The sequence below is a fragment of the Lodderomyces elongisporus genome, chromosome 4, assembly GCF_030384665.1.
Source record: "Lodderomyces elongisporus chromosome 4, complete sequence".
In the NCBI taxonomy this organism is placed as follows: domain Eukaryota; kingdom Fungi; phylum Ascomycota; class Pichiomycetes; order Serinales; family Debaryomycetaceae; genus Lodderomyces; species Lodderomyces elongisporus.
Window position 1 is genome coordinate 1,223,850 of NC_083676.1, and position 16,587 is coordinate 1,240,436.

The 16,587-nt window shown below is 36.3% G+C and overlaps 7 protein-coding genes across 7 annotated transcripts; 2 read left to right on the top strand and 5 right to left on the bottom strand. All coding sequences in view use genetic code 12, as the record gives it.

Moving 5' to 3' along the window:
- Window positions 1-37: 37 nt before the first annotated feature.
- SLP2 (Synaptotagmin-like protein 2) lies at window positions 38-1,051 on the top strand (the record flags this gene model as incomplete). Its single annotated transcript, XM_001526152.2, has 1 exon — window positions 38-1,051. One exon carries the CDS (start codon window positions 38-40, stop codon window positions 1,049-1,051), a length of 1,014 nt encoding a protein of 337 aa, XP_001526202.2.
- A 320-nt stretch (window positions 1,052-1,371) lies between these two features.
- On the bottom strand, window positions 1,372-2,370 carry PVL30_003605 (uncharacterized protein; the record flags this gene model as incomplete). The annotated part of the gene is made up of 1 exon (XM_001526153.1): window positions 1,372-2,370. One exon carries the CDS (start codon window positions 2,368-2,370, stop codon window positions 1,372-1,374), a length of 999 nt encoding a protein of 332 aa, XP_001526203.2.
- A 476-nt stretch (window positions 2,371-2,846) lies between these two features.
- Window positions 2,847-4,685, bottom strand: PVL30_003606 (uncharacterized protein; the record flags this gene model as incomplete). The annotated part of the gene is made up of 1 exon (XM_001526154.2): window positions 2,847-4,685. The coding sequence occupies one exon, from the start codon at window positions 4,683-4,685 to the stop codon at window positions 2,847-2,849; it is 1,839 nt and encodes a 612-aa protein (XP_001526204.2).
- Window positions 4,686-5,615: 930 nt separating this feature from the next.
- Window positions 5,616-6,164, bottom strand: PVL30_003607 (uncharacterized protein; the record flags this gene model as incomplete). Its single annotated transcript, XM_001526155.1, has 1 exon — window positions 5,616-6,164. One exon carries the CDS (start codon window positions 6,162-6,164, stop codon window positions 5,616-5,618), a length of 549 nt encoding a protein of 182 aa, XP_001526205.1.
- Window positions 6,165-6,842: 678 nt separating this feature from the next.
- CCC1 lies at window positions 6,843-7,802 on the bottom strand (the record flags this gene model as incomplete). Its single annotated transcript, XM_001526156.1, has 1 exon — window positions 6,843-7,802. One exon carries the CDS (start codon window positions 7,800-7,802, stop codon window positions 6,843-6,845), a length of 960 nt encoding a protein of 319 aa, XP_001526206.1.
- Window positions 7,803-10,203: 2,401 nt separating this feature from the next.
- On the top strand, window positions 10,204-10,908 carry PVL30_003609 (uncharacterized protein; the record flags this gene model as incomplete). Its single annotated transcript, XM_001526157.1, has 1 exon — window positions 10,204-10,908. One exon carries the CDS (start codon window positions 10,204-10,206, stop codon window positions 10,906-10,908), a length of 705 nt encoding a protein of 234 aa, XP_001526207.1.
- A 149-nt stretch (window positions 10,909-11,057) lies between these two features.
- Window positions 11,058-14,339, bottom strand: CTA4 (Fungal transcriptional regulatory protein; the record flags this gene model as incomplete). Its single annotated transcript, XM_001526158.1, has 1 exon — window positions 11,058-14,339. One exon carries the CDS (start codon window positions 14,337-14,339, stop codon window positions 11,058-11,060), a length of 3,282 nt encoding a protein of 1,093 aa, XP_001526208.2.
- Between the last annotated feature and the right edge of the window lie 2,248 nt (window positions 14,340-16,587).

The window sequence follows — 16,587 nt, forward strand, 5'->3', positions numbered from 1 at the left end:
AAAAATGCTTTCGAGAACTGCTATCAATAAACAATTAATGTCTCGCACATTACGGGCGCAACAACACTTACCTCTCTTTACACGTTCATTCACCAATGGTGGTAATTCACCACCGTCACCACTTAACTACTTTCAATCTCGTTCACTTCCCAGCAATACAATCATTAAATTTGTACCTCAACAGCAAGCATGGATTGTTGAAAGAATGGGTAAGTTCAATCGGATCTTGCCACCGGGTCTTGCATTTTTGGTGCCCGTTATTGATAAAATCACTTATGTTCAATCTTTGAAGGAAACTGCTATTGAGATCCCTACACAAAGCGCAATCACTTCAGATAATGTAAGCTTGGAGCTTGATGGTGTCCTTTACGTCAAGGTTAATGATCCATACAAGGCCAGCTACGGAGTTGAAGATTTCCAATTCGCCATTAGCCAATTAGCACAAACCACAATGAGGTCGGAGATTGGTAATTTGACCTTGGACTCTGTATTGAAAGAACGTCAGGCTTTGAACAATAACATCAACCAAATTATCAACGAAGCGGCAAACGATAACTGGGGTGTCGAGTGTTTGAGATACGAGATTAGAGATATACATCCACCAAACGAAGTACTTGAAGCTATGCACAGACAAGTGAGTGCCGAGAGGTCGAAACGTGCTGAGATCTTGGAATCTGAAGGTAATAGGCAAAGCAAGATCAATATAAGTGAGGGTGAAAAGCAAAGTGTTATTTTGCAATCTGAGGCCAACAAGATTCAACAAATCAATGAGGCGCAAGGTGAAGCAGAACAAATCAAATTGAAAGCAGAAGCAACTGCTAAAGGATTAAAGATTATTGCTGATGCCATAAAGAACACCGAGGGTGGTCAAGAAGCAATCAATTTACAGATTGCTCAAGAATATATCAAGGAGTTTGGTAAATTGGCTAAGGAGAGTAACACTTTGGTTGTCCCATCCGATGTGGGAGACATTTCCAGCTTTATGGCACAAGGTTTGTCCATATACAAGAGCTTGAACCAAAAAGCAGAAATTGGACAAAAAGAAAAGTAATAAAGATTGTTGGGTTTTTTTTTAGGGATGAAATTGAGAGGAAATAAACATAAAAAGAATGAAAAGAATAAAGTGAGAAAAATGAGAAAAGTGAGAAAAGTTGAAAATTTAAAATTTTGAAAAATGAGATTATTTTTTTCTTCTTTTACAAAGAAAAAATATAAAAGTGGCTGACATTGGATTCTTTATTCTGTCTATTATGTAAATAAATTAAAGTGGTCATTATAAAAGAATAATATCAAATGTTCATGGCAGAAAAGATAAAACAAAAGAAAAGAAAAAGATTTAGAATCTTTTAATTGTAATAGATCCTTGCAATTCTATGTTTTCTTTTTGAAAAACCCATCTAGGGCTCCTTTACCAACAGCTACTTTTTGCACGGGTTTCTTTCGTTTCAGCTGTTGGGCGTTCTTGCTCTGGTTTCGATTTCGGTTTTGATTATGATCTTTAATATTGGTTTTGTTGGCATTCGATGTTGTTTGATTGACTTCATTCATATTCGCATCCACTATTTGTAAGTCCCTCTGTTTCTTTTTGATCTCGGCTAAATAAGTTTCCATTTTGGTAAAATCATACTTTAAATTTTCAACCAATACCTCTCTAACCCCTTTGCACAAGTATGAGAAACACACATAGTCAATAGCACAGCACATCACTGTGTTTTGTAACACTTCTTCATTGATGTGTCCTTCTATACTTGTTGGGTCATTCAATTCCAGTTGTATTCTCCTCATTATGCTATTTCCTTTTTCTTCAAAGATAAAGTTTGATAACGCTATAACTTTTCCATTTACCCAATCCATTGCTTTATTAACAGAATACTTATAAAACCGTTCTTGGTTGCCTTCTATGATGGACTCGCAAATCGAGTCCAAACTCAGCAAATAGATTCGTTCTGGTACATCGTATACCCATGTATATTCACCAAGGCTTTCAAGACTATCTCTAATATCATCTATGGTCTTAAATGTATTTCGAAACTTTTCCTGGTGTGTGTGAAAAATGGAAATCAACAAGTATGTAAAGTTGAACGGCGAAGTAATTATAGTTTTACTAGATTGTAATAATCCGCCTTCGACACTGGGGTCCTCGGGTTCAAAGATATAAGACTTTACGGCATCACCGCTCGTAGGTAACTGGTAAGCGGTATTGTTGCCAAGTATAGTGTTGAGTTCATAAATCGAATCCGAATCAACCAAGTATGGTTTAGTTGAAGTAAGATTCGAAGTGGGGAGATTTATGATCTTATACTCAATAGAACATTCACTTTTCGTTTGGGCAGGTAGTATTATCACTTTGCTAGTCTTATCAATATTCATTTTTTTAAATAGTGAGAGAATATAGATATGAAAAGCCTTGGTGAATTTGGCGGAATGAAAACAAAAAATAAAAAAAAAAAAAAAAAGAGAGAGAAGGAGTATATGTATATGTGAAAGAGGTGTTTATGCGGTTGTAATATTATTATTTTAATTTTCGTGACAAAAATTACAATAAGAAGGAGAAGAAAGACAAACAATCCTCACGCGTCGCGACTGGACCAACCAATTAATAAAGCGTAATGAAAGGTGCAAACAGTAAAAAGAAAATTGGGGTGTGGGTCGATAGATATGTGCGCCTTCTCTTTCTTTCTCTCTCTCACACTCACTTTCTATGCGCGTGTCTGCGTGCGTGCGTGCCACAGATCATGTCTGTACTTACATGTTCTAATCTTAGATTCAATACAAATAGTCTACAATATAATATCTAGATTGCCAGTAAATTAAAAAGTTCTTTTATTTCTATAATTGTTTATGCTTTAAGAAAGGCCCACCCAGGAATGGATCAAGTCCCGTATAGCACCTATAGCAGCCATAATCACCATCACGGTTCCAAATACACTAAAACTCAACGAGCTCATTGAGGCTGCTCTTGGATCAACATTCAACAAATGGGCAGTTGCAATTGCGCCACAATTGATGCCCAATGTGACACCTCTAGTCAAGTAATCTTGTTTCGCGACACGAAGCACTTTAAACAAGGGCTCGTTGATCAAGACACCAATGATACCCGACAATATAGTACACACTGCCATCAAGGATACTGAACCTCCTAGAGCGTTGATCAATGGTGTACCTAGCGCTAACGTCACCGATCGACCGATAAACCCTATTGACCTCTCTGCTTGAATACCAATGGTGTGACAGAAAATCGGGTAAATGAAAAATGTAGCAGCAACACTGATCAAAATTGTCGGCATCAAGATCCAAAAGTTCTTGATGAAATCTCGTCTATGGGTAAACATTGGTAGTGAAAGTGCTACAATCAGCACATCCATTAGAGAAGAAAGGAAATCTCCACACCCGGGCCATTGTGGCGTTGATGTGAAGTCATCTGTTGGAGGAGTAGTGGATTTTGAGTTATCGTTCATGGTTTTGTTGCTGAACAAATTCAAATAGTTTTTACCTGTCTTGTAAAATTTTAAATCCTCAAGAAATCCCTTTGGATTGTGATGATATATTAATGAACCAATGAAGCAAACAAAGAGGATGATTGCAGTGGAAACCAAGATCGGATGAGCAAATTTCTTGGTCTGTGGATAATGTTGTGGTATGAGCAAAGCAATATAATATGCGATAACTGTGACTCCAAGATGGTAAGGAAGAAAAGTATGTATTGTTGAAATGTAATAAAATGGAAGTGAAATGATAAATAACGTCGTGTATAGTATCCAGTCGATATATTTCGAAACAAGTACAGTAATGGGTGATAGTTCAGTAGGTTTTTCGACAAATTGATCGTATGCAACTGTAGCTGATAGAGCAGATGATGACGATGACGGTAATGAAGACAGTATTCGGGCTTCAGTATGAGGTTGTGTGGATATCGGTGTAGATGGTACAAAGCTTGGTGCCAGCACAGCGGGTTTGGTTTGTTGTATTTCAGTAGTTGAGTAATGCTGTTGCAATGGTGCAACATGGTCTTTGTTGTATATTGGTTCTGGTTCTGAAAGTTGCACTTTGTGTTCAAATGGGTTCTCATGAAGCACGGCTGAAGCTGCTATTGTTGGTGGTGCTGTCTGGATCTTATGTACAGACTTTAATCTATTGAGATCAATTGTTGTAATGTCATCGCGCATGCTTGTGAACAAGTTAGAGCCCTGTCTACTAAAAATGCTCTCAACATTCTCGATACTTTGTAATTCCAAGCTCTCCTCCTTTTCGATAAATTCCTTTTCTTCTTTGAAAATCCCTAATTTGCCAAGGGACATTTTCAAAAATGCAATAAAGTAAACATCAAGCAAAACCAAGATAATCATACCAACCACAAATACACCGGCAATCTTCAAACACTCAATAAATGTAATTGGATCTGATAAGGGCAAGATGATAAATGAAGGTATAAAAAACACATTGATCCATTTAAGTGTAAAATTCATTGACGGTTTGATCAATGTTAAGTAATTGGTCAACACCCAACTGGCACCAGTTCGCAAGTGTGTTTTGTATTTATTTTCATTTTCATTATGGCTCATATCGGCAATGATACTTAGCACACATAACCATACTAAATTAATCAATAAACCCAATACTGAGCATGGGAATTTAATTTTAAACACATCTGTTAACAACACGTTGAATCCATATAAAATGATCATTATAATTATAATGCCAAAAGGCACCACGGCATAGCTATGAAATAAGTGTTTCCGGGAAAACCATACACCTAGGAATACCAGTCGTAAGATATATACTAGTTTGTTCTTGAAGTGAGATCTTTGTCCAAGTGACTCACGGCTACTGTCATTTCCAGTACTGATAGTGTTACTCCGTACTAAATCCATGCTATCGTTCATGGGTTCTTGAATATTGGTCACCGAGGTCATGAAAAACAAATTATCATTATACGGCCAAACAAAAAAAGAAAAACCCGCAAATGAAAATGAATTCTAGGATTTAGTGTTTTCTTTTGATTATATTCCTTTTTGATTTTCTTCTTTTTAAGAAAGAATTAATAAAAAAGACAAGAATAGCTTTTTTCTTCTAATTTTTTTGTTTGCACTGGAAGTCTGGGGTAATTTATACCAATCCTGGAAACGAAGTTACTGAAAAACATATAGTGATAAGAGATGTGCGAACATCGCAGTTAATTTATAAGAACTATCGGTACTAAGGAAGTGATCAAGGTTTTGAATCTTAAGCCATTTCACATAATTGACTTCTTTTCCGTTCTTTCCTTTTCGCCCCTATCCCCTCCCCACCACCCACCTTTCCCTCATGAAGATTCAGCATTTTTAAGAAAAACAAACCTAGTGGATCATTTAAAGAAAAAACACTCAGAGAAAAAAAAAGAATAAAGAAAGAAAGAAAGAACGAATAAGTAAACGCAAAGAGGGAACAAGATTCAAACAGAGTCAAATTACTTTATAACGTAAACTACAACAGCCAAACAGATGTAAATATCAATTCGATATATATATATCTATATTTATATATACCGACTCCCAAATATTCTAAAACTTTTCCCTCCAGCAAGATAAAAAGAAAAGGAAAAGAAAATAAACACACTCACTTTTCTTTATTTATTTTTAAGCTTGTTGGGCCTGTTGGGGACCTTCACTCTCACCTTCAATCAACTCCTTGAATTCTTCCTTGGCATACCTCAATCCGCAATATCCGCAAGTGGCAGGCTTGGGTTGGTCCAAATTGATAAACACCTTAGGGTGTCCTTGTACAGTAGAACCTTTGTTTCCGTCACAAACTGCAATGTTACCTTGCTCGGCTGTCAAGTATCTTACTGGTTCTTGGGCAATCAAGTCAATTGCAGCATGTGGTCTTGGTTGCTGTTCCAAGTTACGTTGTGTAAATCTATATGGAAATTTCGAAATAACTTCGATTCTCTCCTCTTGCGATTGCGACCATGTAGTTTCTCTGTTTGGTGCCTGCTTAGCAAACTCGTTGTTTTGTAAATCTTTCTTAGTTAGCTGGCTTGCCTTTGGCTCTGCAACGGATGGCGTTGGTGTAGCTTGCGAAGGGGTGTTTGATTCAAAACGTTTTGAAACTATTGATCTTGATGCACTTGATGCGGTGAGTGTTTTGAGGTTTAGGGTCTTGCACCTACTTATCCTTAACATCATTATCGATCGACTGTGTTATTTGGTGTTTTATTCTTGTTTGTCTTTGTAGTAAAGTTTATATCTGCAAAATAACTTCAGAGCAGATGTCGAAAACTTTAATGGTTTAGCAGCTCAACGGTGTGATGGTTTAATGGCTCAAAGACTCAAAGGTTTCTCCCGTATAGCTCTGAGCATTCAAACTTTACAAATAATAATCAATTTTTCTGTCGCACTCATTGGCTTGTAATGAAAGTATCAGTTGGTAGCGCGTTCATTCACTTACTTTAAAAAAGTAGCCGAGAAGCCATTATATTACTCTTATTTTGGCTTTGCTTTTTTGTTTTTAATTTTTACCCTTTTTCTAAAATAACAATAGATGAGAGAGGTTAAGAGATTGACATTCCAGTGGTTATACAGGAAAATTGTAAAAGATGGATTAGCCATTTGATTAAGGTTCGCCCAAAATTTCACTCGTATAAGCAATCATTAAAATTTATGTATTTCTTTATGCAAAACGGGGAGGGGGGAAAAAAGAAGAGAGTTAAAAATAAAAAATAGAGCCATTGGGCAATCTTTTCACCTCTATCTTCCAATCTTTCTTTACTTCTCTACAGCTCCTGTCTCTCGTATCTTGTGTCTGGTCTCCTGTCTCGTCTCCTGTCTCGTCTCCTGTCTCGTCTCTGTTGCGTTTCTCCCATCTTAGTTGTCTATAAAGTAGACTAGACCCCAAGCTGCACCAGCGGCAACTGACCCTACAGCAACCATTTGGAACCCTTCTGCTATCTTTTTCCGGTTTCCACAATCGTCTCCGAGGGATATTTGTGTTTTGATATAGCCGAATATGAATAATGTGATCAACATGACAATCACTGAGATTAATAATCCAGTTTTCACGACATGTGTAAAGAAATATGGTAAAAGAGGTACAAATCCTCCAAAGAAATATGACAATCCAATGGTCAATGCCGAAGTGAATTCCCTTCCCTCGGCAGGCTCTTCCAAGCCTTTACCAAACCTAATAACAAAATCTATAAGGTTTTTCGGTTGTGAATCTAGGTCTTTAAGGAAACTTATAATTGTTGCTTCACTTGCCCCAAGCTCAAAAAGTATTTCTGCTGCATCTTGGTTGATGGACTCTGGTCTCTTGAAGAAATCCAACTTTTCTTTTTTGACTTGTGATGTGTAGTATTCTGATTCTGATTTAGCTGCAAGGTATCCTCCCAAACCCATTGATATTGCTCCCGAAACTAGTTCCGCCATACCACCAGTGATAACCAATTTAGAGTCACCCAAAGAAGAAAGACCGGCTGTGAGAGCAAATGGCACTGTTAATCCGTCACTTAAACCAATGATAATATCTGACATGACCCTAGGATCAAATCTGCTAAAGAATTTGGTAAGAAAATTAGCATCAACCTCTTCATCTTCTTTGTTATCGGATGAGGATGCAACTGATTCTGCGGCATTCATGACTGCTTCTTGCCTTGCCACCTCGGCTGCTCTATCGTCTTGTGGAGTCAATGTGGCATCATTGTCTGTAGAGCCATATGGACCTTGGTTATTTTCCAATAGCCTATTAACTCTATTTATTTCTTCATCTGACTTGTTCTTGTGGTTTAGGAGACTTGCGACTCCGTTCTTCAAGGCTACTAACGACATTTGAGGATTATTCGATAAATTGTGAGTGTTTATTATTCTTTTCCAAAGAAGGTAGAAAGGAAAAAAGAAAATGGAATAAAATGAACAAAAAAAAAGGAAAAAGGAAAAAGGAAGTTTGATGAACTGCTTGAAGGGGTTGTTTCAATCAATATTGTTATGCACTATGAATTGCTTTGTAAAGATGAGATATGATACACTAATATTTCACAAGCGAGAAATGTGGTGTTTAAGGCTTGCCGATAATCGAAAAAGAAAATTAATTGGAGGAAATGCAACTGTAAATTGAAGTATCAAGTGGTCTGTAAACTTGATAATTTGCCTTTGTCGGTATATATATATATATATATGTAGATGTTTATGTATGTGTGTATATATATAATTCTTGTGGGAAAGTGAAAGGATGTCGAAGGAAAACCAGGCTACACTCTTTGTATAAATACAATAACAATTGTTAAAACAAAACAAATAAAAAAATAATAAGTAAAAAAATAAAACAAATAAAAAAAATAAAAAAAATAAAAAAAATAAAAAATAACCAAAATTCTCTCTACTCATCGCCAACCCACAACTACTACCCCAAGTACAACCACAATCACGATTCACAGTCTCACATCTACATACACTTACCCCTTTGTCACCCTTAGTTTTTTTTTTTGTTGTTGTTGTTGTTGTTGTTTTTTTGCCATCACTTTATTATTGGAACACTGTATTATACTATATTATATTATGGTAGTGAAGAGGTATGTTCGAATACGGTGTCACTAGTATAAACGTTCACACTATGCTTAGAAACATGTGTATTACCAGATTGCCTCTACTGTAAATACCGAATCTTATTTTTTTTTTTTGAGGTCTCTAGTCTTTTTTTTCATTTTTAACCTGTTCTACAAACTTTCAACTTGCACTTGATTCCATAGTTTCCTACAACTCTTGTGATGTATGTCATCCCCTCATCTTTATAACGACCCAATAGACTTATTCTATTACTCATGTACATCATCAATCAGGCAACGCACATTGTGACACTCTTGACAATAAAATCTTATATGTTCTATATTACAAAAGCCGAGAGAGAACTCTTCTTACTATCTCTCTAAGTATTATTTCTCTTTGTGTAAACATTGTTTGTACCTTTTGCTTACAAATTAACGCGCTCTCATTGGCTATAATTTAGTAAATACGAGAAATAAATAAAAAAAGATAGGCAAAAGTAGCCGCATTAGGCTTGAAAACTCAAAACAAGTTACTGAAATCAAGTAGCAGACATTTTACACATATATACAAACACTACACGTAGGCACTGAATTGTGGCTGCAAATTATATATTCATATTATCAAAAAGAGAAAAAAAAAAAACTATTGCGATGACTTACTAACTAGTCGATTGGTGTCATTGGATTAGCTCTCTTTTTTATCTCCTTCATCTCCCACTTTTCCTACTTCTTCTTCCTTACCCAATTTTACCGGCCCAAACAAATTTTTAAGAAAACAAAGAGGCAAATACAACAAACTTAGAGAAAAGGCAAACTGATTTGAATGTGATTGTGAATGAAAATATAGATTTTTCACTCCTGCATTCCTGGCAGTATTCGGGAACTACAGCAGTACAATGTTTATCAGTGTTATTTGATCCGACCACTCCGTACCATGAAAGGTTTCTCTGTCATACAAATTTCAGAACTAATGTCCCAATTGGGAAATTTTGCGCGTTTTTTTTTTGAAGGAAAAAAAAAAGAACTTCAAGTGTATCACCTATTATCTCATTGCAGTGACAATTTAGTTTTCCCTAAGCAAACAATTAAAACTTTTCCACTCCTCGAGTTGTATCTGTGGCCCTAATTTTGCACCTGTACTGAATCTATTTGACTGGGTTAAGCCTATGTCCCGTCATAATTTTACTCCCATCCGTTTTTCCTTTTTGTTTCATTTCCTTGTTTTTTAATTTTTGTAAAAGCATTTGGCGCAAAATAAAACAAAAACAATAGAAAGATAAAGATAAACTTTGCAAAAATTTAAGCCAAAACTTTTCCTACAAAGTACAAATTCCCCAAAATTCTTTACTTTCTATATTACAAAGAGACACCAAAACAAAGACAAAAAAAAAAAAAGAATTATGGCATTTTTAACCATTATGTAGACCATGAATAAATTATGTATTATCAATTTATAGAAAGAAATTCACAGCTAAAAAAGCTTCTTACAATCAAGTAACACAGCGCTACCAATCGATACTTTATCACTTCCGGAGATTTGCTAGATATTATCATAATAATAAAAGAAAAAATAAAATAAATACCAGATCTCTATTTTATTCAATTTTTGTAGACTCTTGCATCTATAAGGTGCAACAAAATATATATTTATTGCAAAAACCAAAAAAGAAGAAAAATACGGGAGAAAAATGTCTAGTGAGCCCAAACGAACAATATATTTAAATAATCTCAATGATAAGGTTTCCATAAATAAGCTTCGATCGAACTTAGCTACTCTTCTTCAACCTTATAACCCAACCAACATTATTGTTGCTAAAACACTTCGTCTCAAGGGACAAGCGTTCATTACATTCCAAGATGTGACTAATGCTCAAGCTGCAATCAATCAGCTAAACAATAAACAGCTTTTTAGCAAATCGATGCGTGCCTCTTTTGCTCATCTAGAAAATGATGCGGTACTATCCCCCAAAGAGCAACAAGAACAATATTCACGACGATACACGGGAAAAATTGAAAGGAACAAAGTGGCAAAATTAAGCCGTGGAAAACCAGGCAATCAACGAGCAAGTACAAAGACAAGAAAAGGCGATGCTGTTGTTGAAGGGCAAAGGGAGAAGAACAATATTGATGTGTCTATGTGGAAGAATTTGCCGCCTAATCATATTCTTCTCTTGCAGAATATTAGCAGCACACAAGTGTCGAAGGAGACTATTGAAGCTCTATTTACCAACTTTGAAGGATTTGAAAATACAAGATTTGTCAAGGTGCGAAATCTAGCATTTATTGAATTTGAGAATGAAGAATTCGCCAAACAGTGTCTTGCTGCCATGGATGACACGGTGTTGAAGGAAAAATTCGGCAACGATATCATCTTTTCCTACGCAAAGAAATAGAAATATGTTTTACTATTTTGCCTCTTTTCCTTTTTTCCCTTTTTTTTTTTTTCTTTTTTCTTTGTTTTATTTATATTTTTTTTTCACATTTTCATTTTTACAATTTGTTAGAAAGAAATTTTTGTGAAAAAATTATATATCTATACGGTCTATAGGATTTGATCATAGGTGTACTTGTACTTATAAGCTAGATCAAAATTTTGATCAATGTAAATCAGCGATCCGGGATCTCTAAACAACAGCGGTCGCTCAAGCGCATGGTACGGGTATTCCTCAAAAGATGCAATTCCATTCTCAGGCCCGTTTGCAACAGGTTTATTTTCACTACCATTTGCAGTTCCATTTGCAGTTCCATCTTCACGTTCATCATTTTGGTTGTTTGAATTTTGCAATGCTTGGTCAAGAAATTGTAAATTTGGCATCCAACTCTCAACCGCATCGTAGTTATTGCCGTAGTTCATCGCAGTAAGCTGCAACCACATTTGATCGGTGTCATCTCGGTTAGCATTTGCAATTTCTGAATTTGCAATAGCACCATTGGACTCATATGGTGCTGTAAATGAGTTTGTACTGGCACCACCATTCATTTGCACACGCTTGCTCTTGCCATCGACTAGACCATCAGTATTGTCATTTGAAATGTAGGAACCTAACTTTTCTTGCTTCGTGCCAAAAGTGTTTGCCAAAGGTTCAGTTGTGTAATTTGCAAAGTTACTTTGCGAGTTTACACGTGGCGAAAAATCAGGAGTGGGGTTTTCGATAGAATCCTTGTAATTAACAATTCTTGCCGAGGTGTCTGCCAACAATTTAGCCAACGAGTTGAAATAATCCAATTGCGATGGTGTAAACTGAAAAGCCCTGATTTTCTTTAATCCACTATTTTGCTTATCATAAAATCCAGAATCAGTACTCTTTTGAAAAAGTACATTTTTGGCCTTTGAAATTCTCCATGCATAATAGTATCGGGTTCCCAACCTTTCCAATAACGACAAGAGTAACAAACCCGCATGATTGAGGTTCTGCAATATAGATTTTAATATTTCATGGTGTCTTTTATACTCTACGTCGTGCTTTAACATTTCCATGTGTTGTGGCTTCTGCTCCATTGCCCTAAGATTGTAGCGCACTCTTACCAAGCATGATAATGTTAGCTCGTTGACTCTACTCAATGCCAATTGCAAGTTTGGATTAATGAATAGGGCCATTTCACTCATGTATCCGTAGATAACATCTCCAACCTGTGGCATAACATCGTAGGTGCTGATATGCATCAATTTGCAAAGGTAAAAGAATGCCATTTCGGAGTCCAATTTCTTTTCATAATGGAGGTATATATGATAATAGTATGATATCAAGCTTGTTCGAAGCCCCATAAATACTCGAAACATACAACGCAATTCTAAAGCGTTGTGCTGCACGTCCTTTAATCTTTTCTTTTGGACAATGTCAAACTGTGTTTTCAAAAGCACTTCCAATGAATGTAAATCATTGTTAATTACATTCATTTTAACCCCCCTTGTGATATCCAACGCGTAATTTGACAATCTTCTCAACAAAGTCAAATGAGTTCCCAAAAACCCAAACATTTCAACAATTTCTGCTTCCATAGCCACATCTTTCAGATTACTGTTTGAATCTGTCATAAATGGTCGAACAACATCAAAATGGTAAGGATGAATACTTGTTGGATAGCCTGCGTTGAAGCAGTGTGCAATGTCGGTGTGCACAAGGTAATACCAAATTTTACGACCCAAATGATTAATTTTCTCATCATGAAACACATCAAGATTATCTGGCTCGCGATTCAAACCTAGTGAGTGGGCCATTTGTACTAGTAACGCTGTGCCAATTTGTGAGTCACTACCTTCGATACTGTCACCCTCTTCAAAAGCACAATTTCTATATACTCGCATAAACAAGAGTGCCTGAAAGACAGTGAAATTGGCTTTTCTTGTTATATCAAAGCAGTAAATACACGAGTTTGCCACATCAATCAAAGTGGTTGTTATTGGATTTGCCAAAAGAAATTTTTTCATCGTGTCTGCCTTGGAATTGACAATGGCTTGATTAACACAATCTCTATTTGAATATAATGAATAATAGGTCAAACGCAAGATTACAAAACATATAGCAATGGTAGCCAAGTCCAACTTCTTAATAAATGTTACTTTAGTGAAAGGTTCCATGGTATAATCTGCTGGTCCAAATAGTTTTTGCAAATCTTGTCTAAATGCAACTTCGTCAACATAGGGCACATACGGGTAGATATCTGAAAAGAATAAGTCAATAAGGGTCCAAAAAACTTTCTTTTGTGGCAAAATTTGTTTGATCTTTTCAATAAGATGTAATTCTGGATTAACTCTACCGTCAAATAGCGTTTTGGCAATACTGATCTGTGTGAATGTCATTCTGCTTTGCGACTCAGCCAAAATATTTGACATATTAGTGTCTTCTTCCAATCTGTTCATGTCCTCTTCAAGATGGCTCGACAGCTTCTGGTGCTGCATTATTATTTTCTCTTTCTTCATTCGTGACTTGTAAGGGGTGTACTCATCGTAACCTTCAACTTCCAAATATCTCGTTTTAAATGCATTGTCCAATTTTTCCGAAATGCGAATGTCTGTCGAGCATGAACCATTATTTTCACCATTGGTATCGTTGATGTTGTTGGTAAAGTTATTGACATTGTTGTGAACAATTTTGTTACTATCAGCGTTATGTGAATGAACCAAAAATGGTCGATCCACGTCCATTATTTTTAGGTAACCTCTTTTGCATGTTGAAGCCCACAAAATTGTCAATGCTGGATCGCGCTTCAACAAGGCTATTGCAGATAATGGTCCGTGATTAATTCTTTTAACATTTCCTTCTACCTTCACGGAAGTATAACCTTCGTAAAAGTTTAAAATCTCGTCATCGCCAACTTCTGGATTTGGAAAAGTGGAGTGCGTCGGAGGAAGAATTGGCAGCTTTCGTATATATGGTTTCAAGCTAGTAGGGGAGCTACCACGAGTCGAGTTGGACGCCAAGCTATCTAAGTTTTGTTGATTCTTGTCTTTATGTATGATTAAATTCTCCAACTCTGCAATTCTTTGCTTCAAAATACGATTTTCGTTTTCACTGTTTTGGAGCAAAATGTTTGCTGTCGATACAGGTTCCACCAGTGGCAGTATAGGTTGTTGCTGGAATTTCCCTGTATTATTGAAATGTTGAAATGATAAAGCCGTGGGGCTGTTTACCAGACGGTCGCTACCTCCTGTTTTGACCGGTCTCCATTTGGTGTCATAGGTACAAGCGTAGCCCATGTTGATTTTTACACAACTCGAACATGGAAGCTGCCTGTTGCAACGAATCTTTTTTCTTTTGCACAAGTCACATGTGTTACTTGGTTTGCGTCTTTGTTTCTTGACTACTCCTCCTCCCTCAGGCATAATGGCGTTGTAAAATAAAAAAGTAGTGGATATATTTATGAAAGCAAAATACTGATGGGATGTATACTTTTGTCGTGTTTCTATTGAAACTATTGTTTGAAATAATGTCGAGTTAGTGAATGGAAATATAACACGTTCAAATCTTTAGTTCAAAATACAAGCAAGTTTAAGTTGTTTGATACTATTATCCATGGTATTGTCTAAATTTTTGGCTGCCCACATCTTTTTGAAGAAATACATCATATATATATATATATATATATATTTATATTGATTTATATTGATTTATACACATATTGATTTATATGTACATTGTTTCCATTGCTTTTCAGACCCACATTTTCTTTTTCACTTACAACGCAAACAAGCTCTAATTTTTTTTCTTTTTTCTTTTGTTTTTTTTTTTTTTTTCATTTTGAGGTTATAGGCCCTTGTACATGCTGTTCCACTTTGGTCTTTAAAATCCTCCAAAATAGTTTGTCTAGTGTTCATGGCTCCTTGTGGATGGTAAGTTAACATGTTTAAAAATGCTCAAAATGATGCAGTATTGTTTGCGTCATAATGCACTTGTCCTCAACCTTTGTTTCATTCCATTTAGTTAAAAATCGCTACACTTTGTCAAAAGTTGCGTTCTTTTTTTTATTACTATGTGTCACAGTGCGACACACATTGGACGCTCTGTGCCCTCGTTTCCGCTAAGTGAATATTTGGAGAATATTGCACGACATAGGAAACTTGAAACTTCAAACAAGATGAGTTTATATAAATAGGAACGAGAAGTGGTAAAATTAACTTATCACTATTATATAGAAATATCGGTAAAATATAGATTTTATACGGTCAACTACATTGAACACAAATCACTAGGTGAACGTGCAGAGTGTATACTCTCACGATTCTCCTTACTAGTGACTTTGTATGAGACAATTTACTCTCTTAACTTATGAGCATTGAGACCTTTATAGGTGCGATCATTGACAATTACACTTAGTTGGAATATAGCCTATCAAGTCACGAACTCAAACCGCTGGTATCGGTGAGCTACCAGCTCAAACCGATGCTCAGCAGTCGTACACTTGTTACTTGTGACAGTGCTATGCGACATAATGGCGACCAGAGTGAGGACCTCAAATCCTTGCAAATCATGTTGTTTGAATGATTTGATATGGTTACCTAATATTTCAAGTAATTGATACATTGGTTGAGGCTACTGTTAAGCAGTATTGTCGACCAGGATATTGAATGATCATGACATTTCAATACCTTGGCATTTCAACATTTGGTCAATATCATTTATGAGAAGGACCTGTGGAAGAGTAAATCTCCTATCCACGAATTAATAGCTTCACTATTGTGAACTACAGTTTAAAGGAGGAGCTACTCCTCATTGGAGAACTATGCGAGTTTAGTCCAATGGAACATAATGCATCGTAGTCATCGGGACGTATCCGAGACTACACCAGAAAATATCAAATAGCGTATACTGTCAACACTTTATGATGGAATATTCACCCATCAGTTGACAAAGGGCGAAGGTTGTAGACGTTAGACAGAGTGCAACTATAGACCGAATAGAGTCGTGTCTGCTGACTTGGCTATAGTTTGAAGGCTGTACGTGTGATAGGCATGGCGTTGAAACGAGTACCGAAGATTGCACGGGTATAGGTGGCTACCCTCAATTGGTGCAAAGATCGAGGAAAGTATTTTTAGGATAATGACCACATCCCTAATTTGGGTTTATATCATTTTTTTAAAAAAGACTTATTACATTCTAGAAGGTAAATAAGCACCGTTAAAGCAGCGTTTAAGAAATCATCATTACTGTCTACGGACTCATCTGAGTATGATGGTAGCAGACTAAACAAACTACACGGGTTATCGGTGAGGTAGAATTACACCAGATAAAAACGGCGGAGATGGTAACTACCGAGGGAAAGACTAAATTGCATCTCGCAAGAAAGACTATATAGCATCTTGAGAGAAAGACAGAATTGCATCCCGAAAGAAGCAACCAATTATTATTATGAAACTACAGTGTTTCAATAGGTCGTTCAATCATCACTTTATTAGAGATACTGACTTAGCGCCTGCTATATAGGAGGAGTCAAATCCGAGGCACTCATTTATTGTCGACAAAATTTTTAAGATGAGGCCAGGATACACGACTATGCGCTGGTGAAAAATTTTCACCCTACTCAACAAAAATTGTTGTCCACGACCTCTTACTCGCGTGACGAGAACTATAAGT